Source organism: Heterodontus francisci, chromosome 13 (assembly GCF_036365525.1).
Source record: "Heterodontus francisci isolate sHetFra1 chromosome 13, sHetFra1.hap1, whole genome shotgun sequence".
Lineage (NCBI taxonomy): Eukaryota > Metazoa > Chordata > Chondrichthyes > Heterodontiformes > Heterodontidae > Heterodontus > Heterodontus francisci.
In genome coordinates, this window is record NC_090383.1 from 75,163,227 (window position 1) to 75,188,039 (window position 24,813).

The window sequence follows — 24,813 nt, forward strand, 5'->3', positions numbered from 1 at the left end:
CACGACTTCAGCCACTGGAGGATTTTCCCTTTGAAACCCACTGCCTTCCATTCTGCGAGGGATTCTTTGTACCATACTTGTTTGAACGTTGTTTTAATGTTCTTAACGTGAGCGAAGGAAACAGCCGTTTTGTGAAAAATATTGTCCCACAAACAGCAATGAGAAAAATTATGTTAATCTATTTTTGATGGTGTTGGTTTTGTAATCTAATGAGTTTGTTCTTCTCTCTGCTAATTTTAAACAAAGTGATTGATGACAACGCTACGTCATCAGGCTGCGCTGCGGTGCGCACACGGTCTCAGTCCCTCTGCGCATGCGCTGCGGTCCGGCTTGCCAGGACCAGTTTGCGCATGCGCAGATGACGTCATCGCGTAACGTCATCTTCCTCGGGGAACACGCCAGGTTGGCCTTGCTCGTTTATTAAGAGATCCGCAGGGTACAAATGACTTTAGAATAAGTTTAGTGAGCTTATTGTCATAAGGGGTTCATTGCCACTCTGGACACACTACCTCCCAGATTACTATGTTTAAGATCATCATTCAGTTGATAAAGGGCAGACGTTTGCCTAAGGAAGAGGTCCTCTGCAGTTAGCATAAGTAAAAATATCTGTAGAGAGCCCAAAGTTTACCTACAACTTTCAACTTTCTATGAGCTGAGATTGCTACCAACTGAGGTAAGATGCCATTTTCAGTCTTCCTTCTGTTACCTTTTCAGCTATCTAAGAGATCAGAAAAAAGTGCCAACAGAAATGTACATGTCCAAGAAAAGTAGAATATTCAGCCTTTAGGTTGATTTGGCTTCTGTCTCAGGAAAAGCACTATTTGGAGGCAAATGGGCCTATCTTCAGACACCTCCATTTAATTTAGTGTTTTACATAAGATCATTTAGTCTGGCGCAGCATTACCAAAGTGATGGAGGCCACTATTTGCAAGACCAATGGAGGAGCATGTGCAAGCTGTTGTCTGAACAGATGACTTGTTGAATGTTCTATTAGATAAACTGACTCTAGTTTCAAAGCTTGTTTTTTTTGAGACAGTCCCTAACTAAAAGTAAAACTAAAAACTTCAGGGTTCTGGAGAGACAGAACTGGATGCAACCAGATAAGAGACAAACTCATCTGACTAGAGTCATCCCCAGATCACAAGATTACAGAGTTCAAGTAGGCTGAGAAGGAGGAGACTGAATACAAGAGTTGGCCTTAAGCAATTGTGTTGCTGCAGCTGTTTTTGGTTACTTAAAAAAATACTGGTGGATCCATGCCATCAGGACTGCTGTGAGCAGAGCTAAGGAGGTTCCAGAGTAGTGGAGACCGTACCCACAGAGTTCGGGATTGGAGGGGAACTGCTGTCAGAAGAAAATCGATGACTGCATCTTGGAAGACAGGAGCTGGAGGTCTACCTGAAGACCTTTAAAGGACTTTGTGGCTGTAATTGGCGCCATATATCATGAGTGGACTGCCCAATAAATCTGAGCTCTATCTTTGTTCTATTTGATAATTAATGTGCAATCTTAAAATATATATTGACTGTAATTTGTCTGTTATTTCATGTTTAATTTATGCTGATTTTGGTTTGATTGTTGAAGTAAAAGATAGAAAAGTGAAATCCTGTCCATTTGTTTTTTTTTACTGGGGTAGTTTGGTTGTTGATCTCCACAGGGATTATAACACCAACCATTTCCTTAAGCAGACCATCTGACCTCGATACCTACCTAAAAGGTAAACAGCAGAGAGACCCAGATATCAAACAGAGAATGTTTCCCACTGAAAACCAGCTTACTGCACTGTACGGGACACTGACAATTGATTCTGTTCACCTTCATTAGATGGACTGAATGTACACTCCACCAGACCATGGCTCAGGCTATAAACCAATAATATATTTAACACAGACATAAGCAAAAAGTACTCAAAATGAAACAATGTATTTATAGGAATTAACAAACTTTGCTATCCTTCATGTGTATTAAAACAATAAAGTTACTTCCTTTGAGCAGTATTTCAACATAACTGGATACTGAAATGGGAGCTCACTTCTTCAAAAATGCTGTCAAGGAATGAAACTAGCCTAGAACCTCTATTGGATGTAGGTTAAGAAGTGATATGGAGCCACAGTTAAAACCACAATTGAAATTTCTGCTACAGGGCAGTCTACAGCCAATGACCCTGCACTTGCACACATCTCAGATACAGTCCATTCCAGCCCTGCTTGATTCTTTCAGCTCCGTCAGATAAATTGGCTGAACTGTTTCGAAATCTTCTGAAAGCACGGCAGAACAATATACATGAACAAACTATACAATGACTAATTGCCTCGGCTGGCTGCCATTTTGCCATATTCAGACATAGAGAATGTTTACAGAACCCACCATTCAGAATATCTGAAATAAAAAGCTCAATGATTCAAGCTAGCATCTCAAAATCTTACCATTCAGCAGAAACTACCCACAGAATTGTTACAACAACTTATATTTATATAGTAATAAAGAAGCAAAATACTGCAGATGCTGGAAATCTGAAATAAAAACAAGAAATGCTGGAAATACTCAGCAGGTCTGGCAGCATTGTGGAGAGAGAAGCAGAGTTAACGTTTCGGGTCAGAATATTTATATAGCTCCTTGAAGATAATAAAACATCCCACGGTGCTTCACAGGAGCATTATAAAACCAAATATGACACTGAGCCATTGAAGGAAATATTATGTCAGATGGCTAAACGCTTGGACAAAGAGATAGGTTTTAAGAAGCGTCTTAAAGGAGGAAAGGGAGGTAGAGAGATGTCGGAAGCAAATTCCAAAGCTTAGGGCCTAAGCAACTGAAGGTGCAGCCACCAATGGTGGAGCAATTAAAATCAGGGGCGCACAAGAGGTGAGAATTAGATGAGTGCAAATATTTGAGGGCTGTGGGAGTGGAGGAGATTAGAGAGATAGGGAGGGGAGAGGCCATGGAGAGATTTGAAAACAAGAATGAGAATTTTAAATCAAGAGATTGCTTGACGAGGAGCCAATGAAGGTCAGCAAGCACAGAGATGATAGGTGAATTAGACTTGGTGCGAGTTAGGACATGAGCAGCAGAGGTTTGGATGACCTCGAGTGCATTGGAATTGACAAGTCTAGAGGTAACGAAGGGATGAATGAGGGTTTCAGCAACAGATGAGCTGAGACAGGGGTGAAATCAGGGCAATGTTACTGAGGTAGAAATAGGAGGTCTTAGTGATGGTGCAAATGTGTGGTCGGAATCTCATCTGGGGGTCAAATATGACACCAAGGTTGCAAACAGACTGGTTTAGTCTCAATGTTGCCAGGGAGAGGGATGGAGTCACCTGCTAGGGAACAGAGTTTGGAGCAGGAACCAAAAAAAAAAAAGGCTTCAGTTTTCCCCATATTTAATTGGATGAAATTTCTGTTCATCCAGTACGGGATGTCGGATAAACAAACTGATAATTTAGCAATAGTGGAAGGGTCAAGAAACGTGGTGGAGGTACAGCTGGGTGCCATCAGCCTACAGGTGAAAACTAACAATGTGCTTTCAGATGATGTCCCTGAGGGGCAGCATGCAGATGAGAATTAGGAGGGACCCAAGAGGGACACCAAAAGTGACGGTGCGGGCGCAGGAGGAGAAACCATTGCCAGCAATACACTGGCTACAAAAAGACGATGTGAGTCTCACCCTGCTGGACAAACGTGGAGAGGTGATGGAGGAGGATGGTATGGTCAACCATATCAAAGGCTGCAGACAGGCCGCGAAGGATGAAGACGGATAGTTTACCTTCGTCACAATCACATAGGATGTCACTTGTGACTCTGATAAGAGCCGTTTTGGTACTGTGGCAGGGGTGGAAACCTGACTGGAGGGATTCAAACATGGAGCTCTGGGAAAGATGGGCATCGATTTGGGAGGCAACAACACACTCAAGGGCTTTGGAGAGGAAAGGGAGGTTAGAGATGAGGCGGTAATCTGCAACGACAGTGGGTCAAGGGTTGTCTTTTTCAGGAGGGGGTGATGATGGAAGATTTAAAGGAGAGAGGCCAATACCCGAAGAGAGAGACTGTTTACAATATCAGCTAACATGGGCACCATGAGGGGAAGTTGGGTGGTCAGCAGTTTACTGGGAATTGGGTCGAGGAAGCAGGAGGTGGGTCTCATGGTCAAGATGAGCTCGGAGAGGGCATGAGGGAGATAGGGGAGAAACTAGAGAAAAATGCGAGTTCAGGGCTCGGGCAGGAAGGGAATTTGAGGAAATATGACCCGGTGGGCTCGTGGAAGGGAGGGATGTAGCAGAGGCAGCTGATTGGATGGTCTCGATCTTATCAATTCCATGAGCTCCTCGCACTTATTGTTGGAGGTGAGGGTGGAGGAGAATAGAGAGAGGGATTCAGGAAGGCAGCTTGCAGTAGAGAAAAGTAGGGTGGGGGGGGGTCATCTTTGGATTCCAGGATGATCCTGGAATAGCGAGCAGTTTTAGCAGATGAGAGCAGGACCCGATAGTGCGTTATGTGATCCAGCCAGATCTGGCAGTGGATGGTTAAGCCAGTTGTCTGCCATATCCTTTCAGTCTGCATCCCTTGGACTTAAGGGAGTGAAGAGGAGGGTCATACCAGGGGTAATGGCCAGGGCAAGAGACAGTAATGATTTTATTGGGGACGAGGGCATCAAGGGTGGAGGTGAAGGTTTAGTTAAGCAAATCAGTGGCTGCAGAAATGTGGCAGCCAAAGGCTAGACAGTTGGGATTTTGAAAATGCAGTTGTAAGTGAATTGGGGAATATTTTTTTTCCCCATGCATGGATACAGAAAGAGATAGGGTTGGGGTGTGAAAGGGGGTTGTGGTTGAAGAGTGATACAGGGAAATAAGAGATTGTCTGATCATTGATTAATACAATGGCACTAGCAAGACAACATGAAATTGTAAGGTCAAAGGGGTGGCTGTGAATATGGGTTGGGGAGTTTACTTGGAAGGCAGATTTAGGGAGAATAAGAGGGCAGTGAACTCAGAGAAGAGGGAGCATGAGCTGAGATATGGGTTGAAATCACCAAGGATGAAAAGTCATTTGGCGCTGAGGGAGGAAAGCAGTGAAGATAGCTTGGTGAGAATCTTTTTAAAAACATCCTTAGAAGGGCCATAGGGAATGAGGATTTTGAATGAGAGGTGAGAGGGGTAGAACAAGGTGAGATACTCAAAGGAGGAGAAAGTGCCAGAGGAATAGAGATCAGGCCAAGGTGTGATTTGAGAGAAGAGCCACACTGCCACCACAACATTCTTGACGGGGTAAGTGATGGAAGATATAGCCAGGTGAGGACGTTTCAAGAGGAAAGGTGTCATCACCCCTCAGCCAGGTTTCCCTCAAGGCCATGATGTTGATGCACTAAACCACGATAAATTCACAGATGCCAAGAACCTTGTTCACAAGTGAATGGACATTCTGGAGGGAGATGCGTAGAGGGATGGTGAGAGCTGATCCACTGGCAAAGCCCACAGGGTCAGTGGTGGGAAAGGTGAGTTGGGCAGGAAGGAGATTGGCAGGATTAGACCCCAGTGGGCACACTGGGTGGAAAGATCAATGACAGAATGGGATGGGATAATTGAAAATGGCATGTAGCATTAAGGTGGTGCAAGTTTTTGTAACTGTGGCTTCAGTAGGCACATAAGCAGCCAGAGTGTCTTACTTTTATGGGAGTTGATTCAATATGCCCTACAACAACTTGTACAATCATGTACCTCAGGGACACAACAATAGCATCTCAATATCTGCAATGGATATTCATGTCTTTCACACTTGCATTTCTTCAATCCTTCCAAATATGGACTGACCAAACATTGAGAGGAGGCTAGCTATGAATCATTAAACTCAATTATTTTTCGACAGTTATGACTAGACTCACTTAATTCAATCTGTATGACTTATCCTCACGCATAGCAAATAAACCACATAACTGTATATCTTACTTGATTCAAGCAAGATGGCTTCGAACTATCCTCCAGCATTTCTAACCATTTTGTTTCAGTGAAAACCCTCACAACTTCGACTTTGCAGCCTTCCTGATTCAAAAAACCTCTCTATGTTTATCCTCCATCTGCGTATAGACAAGGACAAACATTCCAACATAAAGGGGGTTCGGAATTTTGCAACCAAGAAACAAGTTCAAATATTGTGCACTGTTCAGTTTTCAGTTAAACCCTACTTTCATTTAGCATGGTATCTTTCATCTAGGTGCCTTTATTTTAAAAAATATTTTTAAAGAATATACTTTGATTAACATTAAAAAGTATTTTTCTCAATCACTTGTGGTGAAATGGCCATTAATTCCTGAAACAGGACGAGGGAATTTTAAAAAGAATGCTGATTGTGTGCTGCTATTTTCTCTTAAAATTCCAGTTGCACTTCTACTTTCCCCCCAAAAAGACTTTTCCCCATTAAACAGCAGTTATGAAAGTTGTTGCTCTAGCTTCCATGAGAATGAAAGCAAATACATTCATTAACAATTGATGAAGGAATATACTGAAAGTCATGGATCTCGGTCTCTAATCCAGGACAATGATGTTGCTTTTAGATTACAATCAAGGGCAGCAACTGACTTGAAAAATAGCTTGACCTGTTTTAGCAAGTCCCTAAAATTGGGTGAGTCTTTGGGAAATAAACGTTCTCAACTGGTCTTCCAGCACTCCATGCTAACCGGATTAGACCTGCAGTGCAACTGTTGAGTCTGCACTGAATACTAGACAAAGGTTCCTCTTAATCTTTATGAACCTTCAACCTATTTTAGGGTTAGATGCCAATAACTTGGACACACTGGTCCTTAGAGATGCCATCATGAGAAAACCCATGAGCACCAACCAATGCAATAATTCCCAAACTCCAAAGAAAGTTTCCACTCTGGGGTCAAGGTTCAACAATGCATTATTGGGAAATCTGTCACTATATTCCTCGACACTGCCCCCTTGGAAACCTTGTTACCAATTGCCTACAGGTAAATTATTGGTAAGTGAGGCCACCATTGACTGTGGGGAGCTAAGCCACCACTTTGGAATAATTCTTATTGATCACCAATCTTGTTCAAACAGGCAGCCAAAATATAAAGGGAACTAAAAAATGCAAATTTACTCCCCAAAATTTAAGATTTTTCACTACTTTCTGTGCACCCTGCCTTCCATTGCATTGCTCACACTCAAAAAAAATAAGCAAACTCTCTCTCGCTCTAGTTGTCTCTCACTTCTCTCAGCATGCTTCCCATACTGAAATGTTCAATGTAAAACATTCAGCATTAAGATCCCAGGGAAAGACATCATTCAGTATGCATGAGGTGAGAAATGGGTCTCATTAGAAAGCAGTTACAACATAGAAAAACTAGGCCTGGTGTGGGAGACACTGCTTACCCTAGCTGAATGATCTTATCACATTTGCTCTGGATATGCAGTCATGTTCCCAACTGGTGCTGCTACAACATTTGTGGGTGGGAGGAAGGTATGGGAAAGAACAATAAAAGCAAAATACTGCGGATGCTGGAAATCTGAAACAAAAACAAGAAATGCCGGATTCACTCAGCAGGTCTGGCAGCATCTGTGGAAAGAGAAGCAGAGTTAACGTTTCGGGTCAGTGACCCTTCTTCGGAACTGACAAATATTAGAAAAGTCACAGATTATAAACAAGTGAGGTGGGGGTGGGGCAAGAGATAACAAAGGAGAAGGTGCAGATTGGACCAGGCCACATAGCTGACCAAAAGGTCACGGAGCAAAGGCAAACAATATGTTAATGGTGTGTTGAAAGACAAAGCATTAGTACAGATTAGGTGTGAATACACTGAATATTGAACAGCAGCAAGTGCAAACCTGAAGAAAAACAACCTGAAAAAAACTCAAGCACGACCCTGAGCTTCCGGTTGCTTGCCATTTCAACACTCCCCCCTGCTCTCATGCTCACATCTCTGTCCTGGGATTACTGCAGTGTTCCAGTGAACATCAACGCAAGCTCGAGGAACAGCATCTCATCTACCGATTAGGCACACTACAGCCTGCCGGACTGAACATTGAGTTCAATAATTTCAGAGCATGACAGGCCCCCATTTTACTTTCATTTTTAGTTATTTTTTCTTCCTTTTTTTTACATTCCTTTTTACATTTTTTACAATCTTTTTTTGCATTTATTTCATTTCATCTTAGTTTGTTCAGTTTGCTTACCCACTGTTTTTTTCAGGTTGTTTTTCTTCAGGTTTGCACTTGCTGCTGTTCAATATTCAGTGTATTCACACCTAATCTGTACGAATGCTTTGTCTTTCAACAGACCATTAACATATTGTTTGCCTTTGCTCCGTGACCTTTTGGTCAGCTATGTGGCCTGGTCCAATCTGCACCTTCTCCTTTGTTATCTCTTGCCCCACCCCCACCTCACTTGTTTATAATCTGTGACTTTTCTAATATTTGTCAGTTCCGAAGAAGGGTCACTGACCCGAAACGTTAACTCTGCTTCTCTTTCCACAGATGCTGCCAGACCTGCTGAGTGATTCCAGCATTTCTTGTTTTTGTATGGGAAAGAACAAGTTGGTTTAAATCCTGGAGATAGAAGTGGAAGGCAATGGAAGAGCCTGGAAGGAGGAAGGCAGGTTGACAGAAAAGAGTGAGCAAGTTAGCTGCGGAGTGGAAAACAGGGGCAGGGAGCAGAAAATATTGAAATGGTGCAGGGAGAACAGCACTGCAATTAGGAATGTAGTGCTGATTGCTCTCCAGTAGTCACGTAACTGGTGCATTAATAGTTCCTGGTAAGCACTTGACCAATGTGATACATGAAAACATTAACGACACAAGACAAAATTTTGTTTTAAAATCATGTATAGATTGCAGAGGCACTAAATATAACACAATAATAACCCTGAAATTTTAAAATCTTACCTTCAATCATTTCACCAATTTTGTTGCAAATTCCTGCAGCAAAATCTCTGGGGTGGGAAGAAACAAATGGAAATGGTCACCATCACTCAGACTTTACAATTTTGTAAAAGAAAATGCTGAAACTAACAGAAATGAATGAATTTTAACTCTTCACAATTTTAGCTATTGTTACTGGAGTTTAATTAACTTTTTTGACAGCTTCCAAAGAATGCATGCAGGCATATGCTATGAAAGGATAAGTTGGTTGTTTGTGTATGAGAACTACAGGGTAGAAATAATTCAAAGTTCCAAAGTAATCTCCAAAACAATACCATCTGTTGAAAAGTCACTGATTTGAAATGTCAATTCTGTTTCTCTCTGCACAGAGCTGCCTGACCTGTCTTTCCAGCATTTTCTGTTTTTGTTTAATACAAAAGTGGACCCAGTGGGGGTTGGGGGGAGGGGGTGGCAGGGGTCTAACAACAGGACTCTCCTGTTATCTCAGTTGGATAATGTTTATGCATGTACCCTAACATCCGATTCTCTTTAGCTAAGACCCTTGCTGGGTGCACCGAATGATTGAATGAAGCAGCAGCTGGTCAGTTAGATGTCGTAAAGGAAATCCCTCCAAATAATGGAATGAAATGGTGTCAGCTGTGGCTCAGTTGAGTCACAAGGTTCAAAGTTCAAGTCCCAGTCCAGGGCTTGAGCATAATTATCAAGGCTGACATTTCAGTGAGTGCTGCACTGTCAGAAGTGCCATCTTTCAGATGAGATGTTCAACCAAGGCCCCAGCTGCTTGCTCAGGTGAATGTAAAAGATCCTGTGGCACTATTTTGAAGAACAGCAGGGGAGTTATCCCCGGTGTCTTGGGCAATTTTTATCCCTCAACCAACACAACCAAAACAGATTATCTCATCATTTAGCACATTGCTGTTTGTGGGAGTTTGCTCTGCGCATATATTTTGCCACATTTCCTGCATTACAACAGTGGCTACACTTCAGAAAGTACTTAATTGGCTGTAAAGTGCTTTGAGACATCCGGTGGTTGTGAAAGGCATTATAAAAATGCAAGTTTTTTTCTTTATGAAAATGTGCAAAACTGTACATTACTGTATACCAACATTCCAAACTATGACAACCAGTTCAGACTCAACATCTGCAGGCTTTAATGTTAAGACAAAATACTGTGATGCTTTAGGAATAAAACTCAAAATGAATCTAAACATTACAGCAATGTAATTTTTATTTACATCCATGTACTGATAACTCAAAATATGAAACTCAAAATTCTTTGAAAAAAATCTGATGGGGATAAAGAAAAGCAGTGCAAGTGGTTTATACAGATTTTCAACAAGCATTTAAAAAAGTAAAAAAAAAACATTTTTCACATTTTCAGACCATCACAAAGTGCTTCACAGTTAACGAATTACTTTCGCAATGCAGTCACTACTGTTACATAATCAAATGCAAAGGCCTTTGGAATTAAGGATGTTAGAAAATGGTTAGAGAACAGAAAAAGTGATGGGCAAAGCTTTCACAGACTGCAAGATGGGAATGAGCAGGGTTAATAAGGGTCTGCACCGGGGCTGCTCTTATTTATTTTGCATGTAAATGATACCGATTTAGGAATTGAGGAAATAATACTGACATTTTCTGATGGCACCAAATTTTGGGACTGGATGGTAAATTGTCACAAGGGGTGTGGAAGATTAGAGAGAACATAGATAGGCTAACAAGATGAGACTATAGTTAGCAGATGCAGTTCACTTTTCTTATTTAACAAAAGCAATGAACACATTTTGAGAGTAAAGAATTGAAATGCAACTTAAATGATAATGTTTAAATTGCATTAGAGGAGCAGAGAAACTTTGATTAACAGATTCACAAATCATTGTTAAGCAAAGTACCTTTAAAGTGAAATAAAAACAGAAAATGCTGGAAATACTCAGACGGCCAGGCAGCAACTGTGGAGAGAAAAACAGAGTATGTTAACTCTGTTTCTCTCTCCACAAATACTGCTGAGTATTTCCAGCACTTTGTTTTTGCTTCAGATTTCCAGCATCTGCAGTATTTTGCTTTTGTACCTTCAAAGTGAATTAGATAATTTCTTCAAAAAGACTTTTCAAGGGTAAAGGTAGTGAAGAGAGTTAGGATGAGACTGAGTGGCTCACATTGAGAAAAACATCAGCACAGACTTCTTAACCCAAATAAATGGTCTGGGAATCTACTTCACAATCATGTACCTTGTTATTCTAAAAATGAAATATTATAGTTTGCCAGCCTGCAGAGAAACCCCTGTTCTTGTTCCTGGTCTCAGTACAGTTAAAGATCATTGGACTTGGTAACATCTGTTGCAGCTTAACGCCTTTTGGCTTGCAGTTTACACAAAACAGCAATAAATTGCTTAAAGCTCTGTGTGGTCTCACTTTTTATTCAATTAGTGGATCGTTAACAACAAACATGTAAATTTGCTTAACTGATCGAAATTTACAGAACCAAGTTGTCAACAACTGTACTGAAAGTTTCTATAATTGTTAAAAAGGAACTCTGAAATGGCACTTATTCACTCTGCCTGATGGTTGACCATCTCCAATATGCATTCATTACACAAAGATATTAAAAGACAACAAGCTTAATAAGTTGCAGCTAATGGTGGAGAGAGATTACACAGGTGGTGTAATCAGGTTCAAATAAATTGAACTAAGTTGCGCTAGGCTATTTTCATACCAACTTGTATGGATTAATCATTGAATGATACAGCACAAGAGGCCATTCAGTTGATCACATCTTGCCAGCTCTTTGTAGAGCTATTCAATTATCCCCACTCCCGAGCACCTTCATCATAGCTCTGAAAATTTTTCTTCAAATATTTATCGAATTCCCTTTTGAAAGTTATTATTGAAACTGCTTCCACTACCCTTTCAGGCAGTGCATACCAGGTCACAACAACACACCAAGAAATTTCTCAATGCCTCTAGCTCTTTTGACAGTTACACTAAATCTGCGTTCTCTGCTTACGGAGCCTTCTGCCAAAGGAAAGTTAGTCTTTATTTACTTTAACAAAATCCTTCATGATTTTTAACATCTCTAATCAGATCTCCCTTAACCATCTCTGCTCGAAGAACAACCTCTGCTTCTCCAGTCTCTCTGCCTACGTAAAGTCCCTGATCCCAATCTCATAAATCTCCTTTGTATCCCAAGGTCTTGATATCCTTCCTGAAATGTGATGCCCAGAATTGGACACAATACTGCAGCTGGGGCCTAATCCATGATTTATACAGGTTTATCACAACTACTTTACTTTTGTACTTCATGCCTCCATTTATAAAGCCAAAAATCCCATAAGCTTTTTTTTCTAAATAAAAACAGCTTTCTCCGCTTCAAAGATTTGTGTACGTACACACACAGATCTCGCTGCTCTTGCACCCCCTTTAAAATTGTATCTTTTAATTTATATTGCCTCATCTCATTCTTCCTATCACTTCTATTACGACCAACCACTCAAGACAAAGCCCCCAATCCAAATACATGATTCTGATTATGGTGGGAGAAACCCACTGCTGATTCAGTCCTGCCCCTCCACAGATCGCCTAACATATCATTTTAACCTTTCCAAATTAAAGAAAGACCCAGCCAAATTGTACCATTAACCCCTGAATGAGGCTAACCAAACCAGGTGTCTTTAGATCAACAAATTAACTGTTTAATTAGAAAAACTAAATTCTTAAACACTACCAAGATATAAACAACATTTAAAATAGAAAAATGAGTGTTCTTGCAGATTCACGCTCCTGCCGAAGTGGAATCTTCCAACGTGGAACAGTCCAAGGTAGCTTGAAGTCCTCACAGCTGTCCGATGGGGAAAAAAGGCTCTTCAACAGTAGGATAGTCAGTAGTCTAATTCAGCAGTTGAATTGATGCTTTTCTTTTCCAGTGATGAATTTCAACAATTACAGTTCAGTAATTAAAGGAATTGGTTGTTTTCTCTTAAGAAATGAATCTGGCTTGACTTCTCAGAATTCTGAGAGTATAATAAATAGGGTTTAAATAAACCGAGAGAGCTCTCTTTCCTTCAGTACAAGCTGGCAGACAGTCTGTGTGTGTGTGTTAACTGTGTTTCAAAAGCCTGTTTTTCAGTTAGTTTCAAATGTCAAACGGCAACGTTGTATCTCATGTCCTTGGTCAGGAGTGGCTGTCGCCTATGACAACGAGAATGTATTCTTTGACACAGTCCCTGGAACTTGCTGCCTTAAAGCAATACAGATCCTGTTACAGCCTTAAAGGCACACCGCATACTTCCCGGAAAAGAAAACAAACTCCAGGATAACACTTCATATTTCTCTGCATTAAATTTTGTCATGTGTCTGCCCATTTCACTAGTCTATGTCCTTCTGAAGTCTGTTACTATCCACTTCATTGTTTACCTCATTTGAGTTTTGTCTCATCTGCAAACTTTGAAACTATTTCCCCTATACACAAATCCAGGTCATTACAGCATCAAAAAGAGTAGTGGTCCTAATACTGAACCCTGGGAGACACTGCTGTATACTTCCATCCAGACTGAAAATCAACCATTCACCACGACTCTCTGCTTCCTGTCCATGAGACAATTTCATATCCAAGCTGCCACTGCCCATTTAATCGTGCAGGCTTCAATTTTGCTCAAAGTTGGTTATGTGATACTTCATCAAATGCCTTTTGAAAGTTCATATATACAACAACCGCACTACCTTTATCAACGCACTCCGTAACTTCAAAGAAACTCAACTAAGTTCATCAAAATATCATTTGCCTCTAGCTGTCATTTATTAACTCATACTTTTCCCAACTGCCAATAAATTATATATAATTATCTCCAAGTTTTGCCACTACTGACATCAAGCTGACTGCCCGTAGTTGCCATATTTATCCCCCTCTCCTTTTTTGAACAGGGTATAACATTTGCGATCCTCCAGTCCTCTGGCACTGCTCACATATCTAAAGGAGGATTGGAAGATTGTGGCCAGAGCCTACGCTATTTCGACCTTAACTTTCCTAAGCAACAAAGAATACATCCTATCCAGACCAGGTGACTCTTCTACTTTGAGCACTGCCAAACTTTGAAGCACCTCCTCTTTATTTTTATCCTATCCAATTTCTCTACTAGTTCCTCTTTTACTGTGACATCGGCAGCATCCTCTTCTTTAATGAAGACATGCAAAGTACTCAGCCATGCACTTAGCATAAGAAATAGGAGCAGGAGGAGGCAGTTCAGCCCCTCGAGCCTGCTCCGCCATTGAATACAATCATGGATGATCTCATCTCGGCCTCAACTCCACTTTCCTGCCCATTCTCCATAACCCTTCAACCCATTTCTAATTAAAAATCTGTCTATCTCCTCCTTAAATTTACCCAATGTCCCGGCATCCACCGCACTCTGGGATAGTGAATTCCACAGATTCATGACCCTTTGACAGAAGTAATTTCTCCTCATATCTGTTTTAAATCTGCGACCCCTTATCCTAAAACTATGACCTCTCGTTCTAGATTGCCCCACCAGATGATCTTTTCGGTTCCTAATTGATCCCAGCCTTTCTTTCACTACCAACGGGTTTATAAAGAGTGCTTTATGTGACCCTCTAATCTATTCTCATATACTTTCTTTGCTGCTCTTATTCCCTTTTCAGTTCTCCCCTGTACTTTTTAATATTCAGTTAGGTTCTCTACTGTTTTAGGAACCGGACATTTATTGGGGCTGGCTTTTTCTGCTTCATTTTAACCTCTATATCTTTAGTCATCCAGGGAGCTCCAGTTTTGGATGCCTTTGCTTTTCCCCTCTTGGCAATGCATCTAGTCTATACCTAAATTATCTCTTCTTTGAAAGCCTCCCACTTATCATTTACTGTTTTATCTGCCAATCTTTGATTTCAATTCACTTGGGCCAGATCCCTTTTCAACTCACTGAAATTAGCCCTCCTCCAATTGAGTATTTTAATTTTCCTTGCCCCTTTCCATTACAAAAACCTAATGATATTGTGATCACTTTTTCCCAAATGCCATCCCATTGAGACATGCTCTATTTGATCCACTTTATTCCCCAGAACCAGCACTGCTTCCTTCCTCATTGGACTGGAAACAAACTGATCAAGAAAGTTCTCTTGTCCACATTTCAGGAATTCCTCTCCATCTTTGCTCTTTAAAGTGTTAATTTTCCAGTCTGTATTAAGATAACTGAAGACCCCATGATCACTACTTTACAATTCTTGCATTTTTCTGAAATATGCCAGCAAATTTGCTCCTCTATTTCCTTCTCATGATTTGTTGACCTACAATCTACACCCAGCAATATAATAGCTCCTCTATTGTTCCTTAATTCTAACCAAATAGATTCAGTCTTTGAATCCTCAATCGCATCATTCAATTCCAGTGGTGCAATATCTTTAATCATTACTGCCACCCACCCCTATTCTTTTCTTTCCCTATCTTTCCTGGATACTTTGTAACCAGGAATATCAAGTGTGCATTCCTCCCCTTGTTTGAGTCAGGTCTCTGATATTGCTACTATATCACGATCCCATGTGGCAATTTGTGCCAGAAGCTCACCAACCCTATTTGTCGCTCTCCAAGCATTTAAGCACATGCACACCAAACACATCATAGCTTGCCTTGTATTTCTCCACATTTGAACCCTTGTATTTCTGAACTATATCTTATTCTAATGATGTTTACTGCTCCCAATCCTCTGTGCACCTTGTTACCCTTCTGTAATGCTTCATCCTGGTGCCCCTCCCCATTCCAAATTAGTTCACTGATTTTGCAACAGCCACAAAGATACCTAGCCCAGTACCTGTAGACTATCAGACACTTGCCGTAAACATAAAGCAACATAACAAGACACCTTGGATTTGACTGCTACTTCACGAACACTATCTCTCAAGAGGCACAGAAGGTACCAACTATGTACAGCAGCTTTGCTGAGGCTAATAATTATAAACATGTATGTCTATATGAATGAATGATGTTGCATCTCCCCCAAAATCACAACTGAGATGTAACAGTTCTGAAACATCAGCTTTGTGGCAGGTATAAATATTACTCAAAAGGTCTAGCTGTACTTACTTGGATTGTGCAGAAAAATGTGCAGCAGCAAAAATGGCAGCTTCTACTTCGATATTATCATGTGAATCTAAACTTTGCCGAATGCTGTGGTGAGCATTTTTTCTGTCAGGAATGATAGACGCCATACTTCCTAACATTCTGCAAAAGGACACAATCCAGTGACTCACATTCACTGATTAGGTACACAATGCTTGACATACATTTAAACGCTCACACATGAAAATAAATAAAGCTACCTTATAAGTCCACAAAGTGGAAATCTATCACGGGTATCTGTACTAGGTTACAGTTCACAAGAGCTCCTGCAAGTTACAATGTTCATATCAAAGTAGAAAGTACATCAGATGCCTTGAAATTTTTCTAGGCTATATGTAATATAAATAATAAACGGGACAATTGTTTATAAGTTATGGACAGTTGATTTTTTATTAACTTACAACAAAGGAATAACTGTGGCATCAGTACTTAATGATCAAAAAGTTGATTGCACTTGAAAACGAAGAAATTATCAGACATATATACTAGACAGATGACTTATGTGGAGTACCAAGCTGTAATCCAATCAAAGGGTGTAGATGATAACAGTAAGATCGAAACTTGATGGGCTTACAATTGAAGAACTAAATTAATTCACCTTGAAATGACCCTACTAAAAAACTATATATATGCGCCACAATTTTATTCTGTTTGAAGCCAGTTTTTGCAGTAGATTCCTGGGATATCTTATGACCAATATATCATAACTTTCTTGCAATAACTAACATACTCAATAGGTTTACCAAGGAACGAGACTGAGTGAGACCAGCACAGTTTAAAAGCGTGGAGTTTTGAATTTTATTTTAAAAAGCCAACAGTGACGTCGCAGGAAAGCTGGAAGGTAACTGGTTGGTGAGTCACTGCTGTGAGGGAATAGCTGTAAATAGCTGGTTAAATAACGAAAGTAAGAAAGATTTACAGTTTATTTTCATATATAGTGAGTAGTTTTTTTTATGGAGTTCTGTAGTAACGAGGACCAGTGAAGAAGGTCCCCCAAAGTAATTGATATTACTTGATATTAAGATCTTCCAAAAGGTTAATTTAAAGGGTTAAGTCATGGCAGGAGAGCTCAAAGCTGTGGTGTGCTCCTCGTGCTCCATGTCGGAAGCAGAGAACAATTCCAGTGCCCGGGACCAGCACGTGTGCAGGAAGTGTCTCCAGCTACAGCTCCTGGAAGCCCGGGTTTTGGAGCTGGAATGGCAGCTGCCGACACTGTGGAGCATCCATGAGGCGCAGAGTATCGTGGATAGCATGTAGAGAGAGGTGGTCACACCACAGGCTCAGACTCCACAGGTAGGAAGGGAATGGGTGACCACCATTCAGAGCAAGAGGACTAGGTAGGCAGTGCAGGAATCTCCTGTGGCTATTCCCCTGCAAAACAGATATACTGCTTTGAATACTGTTGGGAGAAATGGCCTCTCAGGGGAAAGCAGCAACAACCCAATTCGTTGCATCACAGTTGGCTCTGCTGCACATGGGAGGAGTAAAAAGCGTGGGAATGCAATAGGTACAGGGGATTCAATTGTAAGGGGAATAGATAAGTTTCTGTGGTCGCAAAAGAGACTCCAGGATGGTATGTTGCCTCCCTAGTGCTGGGGGTTACAGGACATTCTGAAGGGGGAGGATGAACAGCCAGTGGTCGTGGTACACATTGGTACAAACTGCGTAGGTAAAAAAAAAAGGATGAGACCGTAAGAGCGGAATATAGGGAGTTAGGAAGTAAGTTGAAAAGTAGGACCTCAAAGGTAGTGATCTCAGGATTACTACCAGTGCCACGTGCTAGTCAGAGTAGAAATAGCAGGATATATTGGATAAATACGTGGCTGAAGAGACGGTGTGAGGGGGAGGGTTTTAGATTCCTGGGACATTGGGACAGAGTCTGGGGGAGGTGGGACCAGTACAAATTGGATGGGGTACACCTGGGCAGGACCAGGACTAATGTCCTAGGGGGAGTATTTGCTAGAGTGGTTGGGGAGAGTTTAAACTAAAATGACAGGGGGATGGGAACCTTTGCAAAGAGTCAGAGGAGGGGGGGGAAATCAAAGACAAGAACAAAAGAGAGTAAGAGGAATAAGAGAAGTGATAGGCAGAGAAATCAAGGGCTAGAATCAAACAGGGCCACAGTGAAAAATAGTGGGAAGGGGACAAGTAATGTTAAAAAGACAAGCCTTAAGGCTTTGTGCCTTAACGCACGGAGCATTCGCAATAAAGTGGATGAATTAATCACGGAAATAGATGTAAACGGGTATGATATAGTCGGGATTAGGGAGACATGGCTGCAAGGTGACCAGGGATGGGAAATGAACATCCAGAGGTATTCAATATTTAGGAAGGACAGACAAAAAGCAAAAGGCGTGGGGTAGCATTGATGGTTAAAGAGGAAATTAACACAACAGTGAGGAAAGATATTAGCTCTGACGATGTGAAATCTGTATGGGTAGAGCTGAGAAACACTAAGGTGCAAAAAACATTAGTGGGGGTTGTATATAGACCCCCAAACTGTCATTGTGATGTTGGGAATAGCATTAAACAGGAAATTAGAGACGCATGCAATAAAGAAACATCTGTAATTATGGGTGAATTTAATCTACATATAGATTGGGCAAATGAATTGAATCACAATACTGTAGAGGAGGAATTCGTGGAGTGTATACGGATGGCTTTCTGGACCAATACGTCAAGGAACCAACTAGAGAACAGGCTGTCCTAAACTGGGTATCGTGTAATGAGAGAGGAATAATTGATAATCTAGTGATGCGAGACCCCTTGGGGATGAGCGACCATAACATGATAGAATTCTTCATCAAGATGGAGAGTGACATAGTTGATTCTGAGACTAGGGTCCTGAATCTTAGTAAAGGAAACTACAAAGGTATGAGGCGCAAGTTGGCTATGACGGATTGGGAAACGTTACTTAAAGGGATGATGGTGGATAGGCAATGGAAAACATTTAAAGAGCGCATGGATGAACTTCAACAATTGTTTATTGCTGTCTGGCACAAAAGTAAAAAGGGAAAGGTAGCCAAACCATGGCTTACAAAGGAAATTAGAGACAGCATTACATCCAAGGAAGAGGCATATAAATTCGCCAGAAAAAACAACAGACCTGAGGATTGGGAGCAGTTTCAAATTCAGCAAAGGAGGACCAAGGGATTGATTAAGAAGGGGAAAATAGAGTACAAGAGCAAGCTTGCGGAGAACATAAAAACTGACGGTAAAAGTTTCTATAGGTATGTGAGGAGAAAAAGATTGAAGACGACAAATGTAGGTCCCTTACAGTCAGAAACAGGGGAATTTATTATGGGGAACAGAGAAATAGCTGACCAACTAAATGCATACTTTGGTTCTGTCTTCACAAAGGAGGACACAAATATCATACCAGAAGTGTTGGGGAACACAGGGCTTAGTGAGAGAGAGGAACTGAAAGAAATTAGTAGAGAAATGGTGGTGGGGAAATTGATGGGATTGAAGGTGATAAATCCCCAGTGCCTGATGGCATGCATCCCGGAGTACTTAAGGAAGTGGCCCTAGAAATAGTGGATGCATTGGTGGTCATCTTCCAAGATTCTATAGACTCTGGAACAGTTCCTACAGATTGGAGGGCAGCTAATGTAAACCCACTATTTAAAAATGGAGGTAGAGAAAAAGCAGGGAATTAGAGACCAGTCAGCTTGATGTCGCTAGTGGGGAAAATTCCAGAGTCCATTATCAAAGATTTTATAGCAGAGCACTTAGAGAACAGTGGTAGAATCGGGACAGATTCAGCATGGATTTACGAAAGGGAAATCATGCTTGACAAATCTACTAGAGTTCTTTGAGGATGTAATTAGTAGAGTTGATAAGGGGAAGCCAGTGGATGTGGTTTATTTGGACTTTCAGAAGGCTTTCGACAAAGACCCACATAAGAGATTAGCGTGTAAAATTAAAGCACATGGGATTGGGGGTAGTGTATTGCGATGGAGTGAAAATTGGCTGGCACACAGGCAACAAAGAGTAGGGATAAATGGGTCTTTTTCCGAATGGCAGGCAGTGACTAGTGGGGTACTGCAGGGCTCGGTGCTAGGACCCCAGCTATTCACAATATACATTAATGATTTAGTGAGGGAGCTAAATGTAATATCTCCAAATTTGCAGATGACACAAAACTGGGTGGGAGGGTGAGTTCTGAAGAGGAAGCAGAGAGGCTTCAGGGTGATTTGGACAAGTTGAGTGAGTGGGAAAATGCATGGCAGATGAAGTATAATGTGGATAAATGTGAGGTTATCCACTTTGGTAGCAAAAACAGGAAGGCAGATTATCTGAACAGCTATAAACTGAGAGAGGGGAATATGCAGCGAGACCTGGGTGTTCTCGTACACCAGTCGCTGAAGGTAAGCATGCAGGTCCAACAGGCGGTAAAAAAGGCAAATGGTATGTTGGCCTTCATAGCAAGAGGATTCGAGTACAGGAGCAGGGATGTCTTGCTGCAATTATACAGGGCCTTGGTGAGGCCACACCTGGAATACAGTGTGCAGTTTTGGTCTCCTTATCTGAGGAAGCATGTTCTTGCTATAGAGGGAGTGCAGCGAAGGTTTACCAGACTGATTCCTGGGATGGCGGGACTGACGTATGAGGAGAGATTGAGTCGTTTAGGATTATATTTGCTGGAGTTCAGAAGAGTGAGGGGAATCTCATAGAAACTTATAAAATTCTAACAGGACTTGACAGGGTAGATGCAGGAAGGATGTTCCCAATGGTGGGGGAGTCCAGAATACTCTAAGGATACTGGGTAAACCGTTCAGACTGAGATGAGGAGAAATTTCTTCATCCAGAGAGTGGTGAGCCTGTGGAATTTGCTACCACAGAAAGCAGTTGAGGCCAAAACATTGTATGTTTTCAAGAAGGAGTTAGATATAGCTCTTGGGTCTAAAAGGATCAAAGGATATGGGTCAAAAGTGGGAACAGGTTACAGAGTTGGATGATCAGCCATGATCATAATGAATGGCGCAGCAGGCCTGAAGGGCCGAATGGCCTACTCCTGCTCCTATTTTCTATGTTTCCATCACAGTTACAGAGGTCAGTGTGACTACAGTGTAGCTTATTTACCAAATGGTTCGGATAAATTTGATTTACTTATTTTGGCTAATTATCTGTAAAGTCACAATAAATGCTCTTGGCTCAAAAACACAGCAGCTTTTGACCTTTCACTGGACTTTTGCTTACCGGAGAGTGATGGCTCTGGCCACTGGATCATTGCTGTGGATGACTGAGAAGACTCTCTTCACAAACTCGTCAACATTCAAGATTTTCTCCAAGTGCTTTTCACTCTGCTGAGTCACCTTCAGTACACACAATCTCAAAAAGTTGTTTCTAAAGAAGAGAAACAGTGAAGTTAATTAAATCCCATTTTGTAAAACAAATATAAAAAAAAGTAATTGTTAGATCATTCTTTCAAGAGATTGTAATGCTTACCCAACTCTGAAGATGTCTGCAAGTTTCAAAAAAGCCGAGTTTATAAGAATTGGAAATGGATATTTTTGGAACAGCCTAGGAAAACGAACAACTGCCTCACACTGCTCACCAAGTTTCCCTGATCTCAGTCCTTGAGAAATAGGATACAAAACATTACATTGGTACATGAACTCACTGCATCACATTTTAAGGTTTATATTATTTAACATGCAAATCAGGTCAGAATCTCAATTTTTTCCATTATGACATTTTTGTGCTTTTTGAAAGTCGAAATTCTGGATCTTTCTTGAGAAAGAGGTGAAATACAACAGATTCATGTGTAGCAAAGATCAATATCCTGCATCATGTATTCTATTTGCAAACAGTTCTGACCTCTGCTCATTCAGGCATTCCTAAATAAAAGTCAAAACTCATGGTTTCAATCTATCCTAATATTTTAAATTTGGGATGTACTTTTCATAATTAGTCTCAATAAACATACAGCAGTTATTAAACTGCTGTTCTAGTATGTGGACATTTCAAATGACTGATCCCAGCCCAAATCCAGATACCAGGAATGAAACGCTCACAATTAAATACACACCATGAATCCCACTTGCAAAGAGTCATAGGAACGTAACAAACGGGCGGCACAGTGGCGCAGTGGTTGGCACTGCAGCCTCACAGCTCCAGGGACCCGGGTTCAATTCTGGGTACTGTCTGTGCGGAGTTTGCAAGTTCTCCCTGTGACCGCGTGGGTTTTCGCTGGGCGCTCCGGTTTCCTCCCACCGCCAAAGACTTGCAGGTGATAGGTAAATTGGCCATTGTAAATTGCCCCTAGTGTAGGTAGGTGGTAGGGAATATGGGATTACTGTAGAGTTAGTATAAATGGGTGGTTCTTGGTCGGCACAGACTCGGTGGGCCGAAGGGCCTGTTTCAGTGCTGTATCTCTAAGTAAATAAGCAAACAAACAGGAGCCAGGAGTAAGCCATTTGGCCTCTCGGGCCAGCTAGATCATAGCTGATCTTCTACCTCAATGTCATCCCTGGATACCTTTAATATCTAGAAATCTATCAATATCTGTCTTGAATATACTTAATGACTGCAATTCTCTATCCCAGAGGGCTATGGAGGCTCAAAGATTCACCACCTTCTAAGTGAAGAAATTCCTCGTCATCTCAGTCCTAAATGGCCTATCTCTTATTGAAACTCTCTCTCCTGGCTATCGACCCCCACCTCCTCAGGGGAAACATCCTTCCTGCCCTCTAAGAATTTTGAATGTTTCAATGAGATACCCCTCATCCTTCTAAACTTTCGAGAATACCAGCTCAGCCTCCTCAATCTCTCTTTGGTGTTGCCTTTAGTTCTTTTGCCAATCATCTTAAATCGGTCATCTTCCATTCCCCAATTTGGAGCCTTGGCTCCATCCCATTAGTGCCGATTTCCTCAGGGATTCAGTTCTGCTACAGGCAGTGAACACAAATTCCTGGTCTCTCAATTGATAGAACTTCTCATCCACAGCCAGGTGGGAAGCCCAAACAAAGCAGCAGTATTAGCAAAGAGTCAAGAGTGGCAGTGAATGGTGCATGAAGGGAATATTGCTTCCTTGAACTGGTTAAATGGAAGAGAGCCTTTGTGAACCAGGTGGGTATTTGGGAGAAAAAAATCTGTGAATTGAAGCAAGGAAGAAAGAAAAGGTAAGAGAGAAGAACACCTTGAACAGTGAAACAAAAAGGCAGCACCTCCGTGAAAGTAGGTGAGGAGCAAGGAAAGAGTGGCTCTACAGATTGGAGGAGGAAAAGACAGATAACTAGAACCTATGAACTTCGGAGCAGGTAGAAGCACAAAAACGACAGAAGGGAAGCATGAAAGGTAGCAAACAGGTGAGAACCTGTATGAAAATAACTTAGTTCTCATGGAACAAAAACAAGAAATGCTGGATTCACTCAGCAGGTCTGGCAGCATCTGTGGAAAGAGAAGCAGAGTTAACGTTTCGGGTCAGTGACCCTTCTTCTGCTTCTCTTTCCACAGATGCTGCCAGACCTGCTGAGTGAATCCAGCATTTCTTGTTTTTGTTTCAGATTTCCAGCATCCGCAGTATTTTGCTTTTATTTTAGTTCTCATGGAAGTTTAGCTTGGAGAAAACTATTGATTAAAATAAAACAAGGCTACTTTTATTAAATTTCCAGACACGTGTGAATGTTCAGTATTACTTGGCTTTGACACTTGAAATTGTGCTAAAGTAACAGCTTTAATGAATTTTTGTTAATATCATACAGCACAATTTCAACATACTTAATTTGGGAATACTAGATCAGAGTCACTGACTATTATAATTAGTGGATTTGTTGTCAAATTAAATGACTATTCCTATATTTAGCTCATGTTAGAAACTTGACCAACTTAAAAGGTAAACACACGAAACAATTGTCAAAATTATCTCTGTGGAAAGTGTAGGATTCCAAACAATTCATAAATCCATTCAGAATGTACAAAATTGGCGTTAATTTTTAATGCCAATTTGCATCAAATTTTGCGTCATTTTTAATCTGACTAGAGATAGTATCATTCTTAATAAAGGAGACTGGTTATAATGTGGTGCTTTTCTGAAACTAATAGTGATAGAATCAACTCGCATCCGTCAACAGCTGAATTATCCTGCCGTACTGGAGCTGTACTCTTGCGGATGGAAGAATTTATACCCAATTGCACAGACCTTCACCATCAAAAGGGAAATTCTTAACATTGAGTGCTGTTGAGAGAATTTTTAAAAAACGATGCTTCTATTCAGGGAGGGTCCCACGGACCAAGGGAGACTTTTTAACGCGACTTCAACACCGTATCGGAATTTATTTTACGACTGTGTTAAATTCAGGGAAGTGAGTTAGTCACTGCTGAGACCCAGAGCGGCGGCTAATCTGCACCCAACAGGCACCAGCCGGCTGCAGGGTCGGCTCCCAATCCTCTGGCTGCGGAGTGAGCGGCAGCACCGATACCTTTATCCAGTTCCATCAAAGCAGAATTCGCATCCATTTCCTGTTCCCCATAACCTCCTTCCGACAGGAACGACCGAGCTGTCACCAGCGCCATGGCTGCCAGCTACCTCTCACACTCAACCGCCTTCTCCCAGTAATGCCTCTGGAGCGGAAGTGACGACAAGACCACCACGGGCGAGCGGAATCTAGTTACAGACATACTTCCGCTGGGGGCCGCGGACCAATCAGAGAGCGTGACGTCTATTTGGCGGGAGGTTGAGTATGGAGTGGAGAGCGCGGGAGTTGGAATAGTTTATTTCAGGAATTCCAGCGATTAGAAGATGCTGTTCCGCGCTATACTCAACAGCAGGGTTTATAACAGAACGCGGGGTGAGACTGCTCTTCATTTTTTCT

At 41.4% G+C, this 24,813-nt stretch overlaps 2 protein-coding genes across 3 annotated transcripts in view; one reads left to right on the forward strand and one right to left on the reverse strand.

Moving 5' to 3' along the window:
• ints7 (integrator complex subunit 7) overlaps positions 1 to 24,561 on the reverse strand; it is a 77,443-nt gene extending 52,882 nt beyond the window's left edge. For both annotated transcript variants that reach the window (XR_010976214.1, XM_068044987.1), the window contains exons 1-5: positions 24,421 to 24,561; positions 21,446 to 21,575; positions 21,197 to 21,343; positions 15,959 to 16,096; positions 8,879 to 8,925 (exon numbers count right to left, since the gene is read on the reverse strand). Coding sequence is in view for 1 of the 2 variants with exons in the window: in XM_068044987.1 (XP_067901088.1) it covers positions 8,879 to 8,925; positions 15,959 to 16,096; positions 21,197 to 21,343; positions 21,446 to 21,575; positions 24,421 to 24,514 (556 nt within the window). In the remaining variant the exon portion in view is untranslated. The remainder of the gene's footprint in view (positions 1 to 8,878; positions 8,926 to 15,958; positions 16,097 to 21,196; positions 21,344 to 21,445; positions 21,576 to 24,420) is intronic.
• A 102-nt stretch (positions 24,562 to 24,663) lies between these two features.
• dtl (denticleless E3 ubiquitin protein ligase homolog (Drosophila)) overlaps positions 24,664 to 24,813 on the forward strand; it is a 31,093-nt gene continuing 30,943 nt past the window's right edge. The window contains exon 1 of the mRNA XM_068045828.1: positions 24,664 to 24,789. Within this exon, the coding sequence (XP_067901929.1) occupies positions 24,741 to 24,789 (49 nt within the window). The 5' untranslated portion in view covers positions 24,664 to 24,740. The remainder of the gene's footprint in view (positions 24,790 to 24,813) is intronic.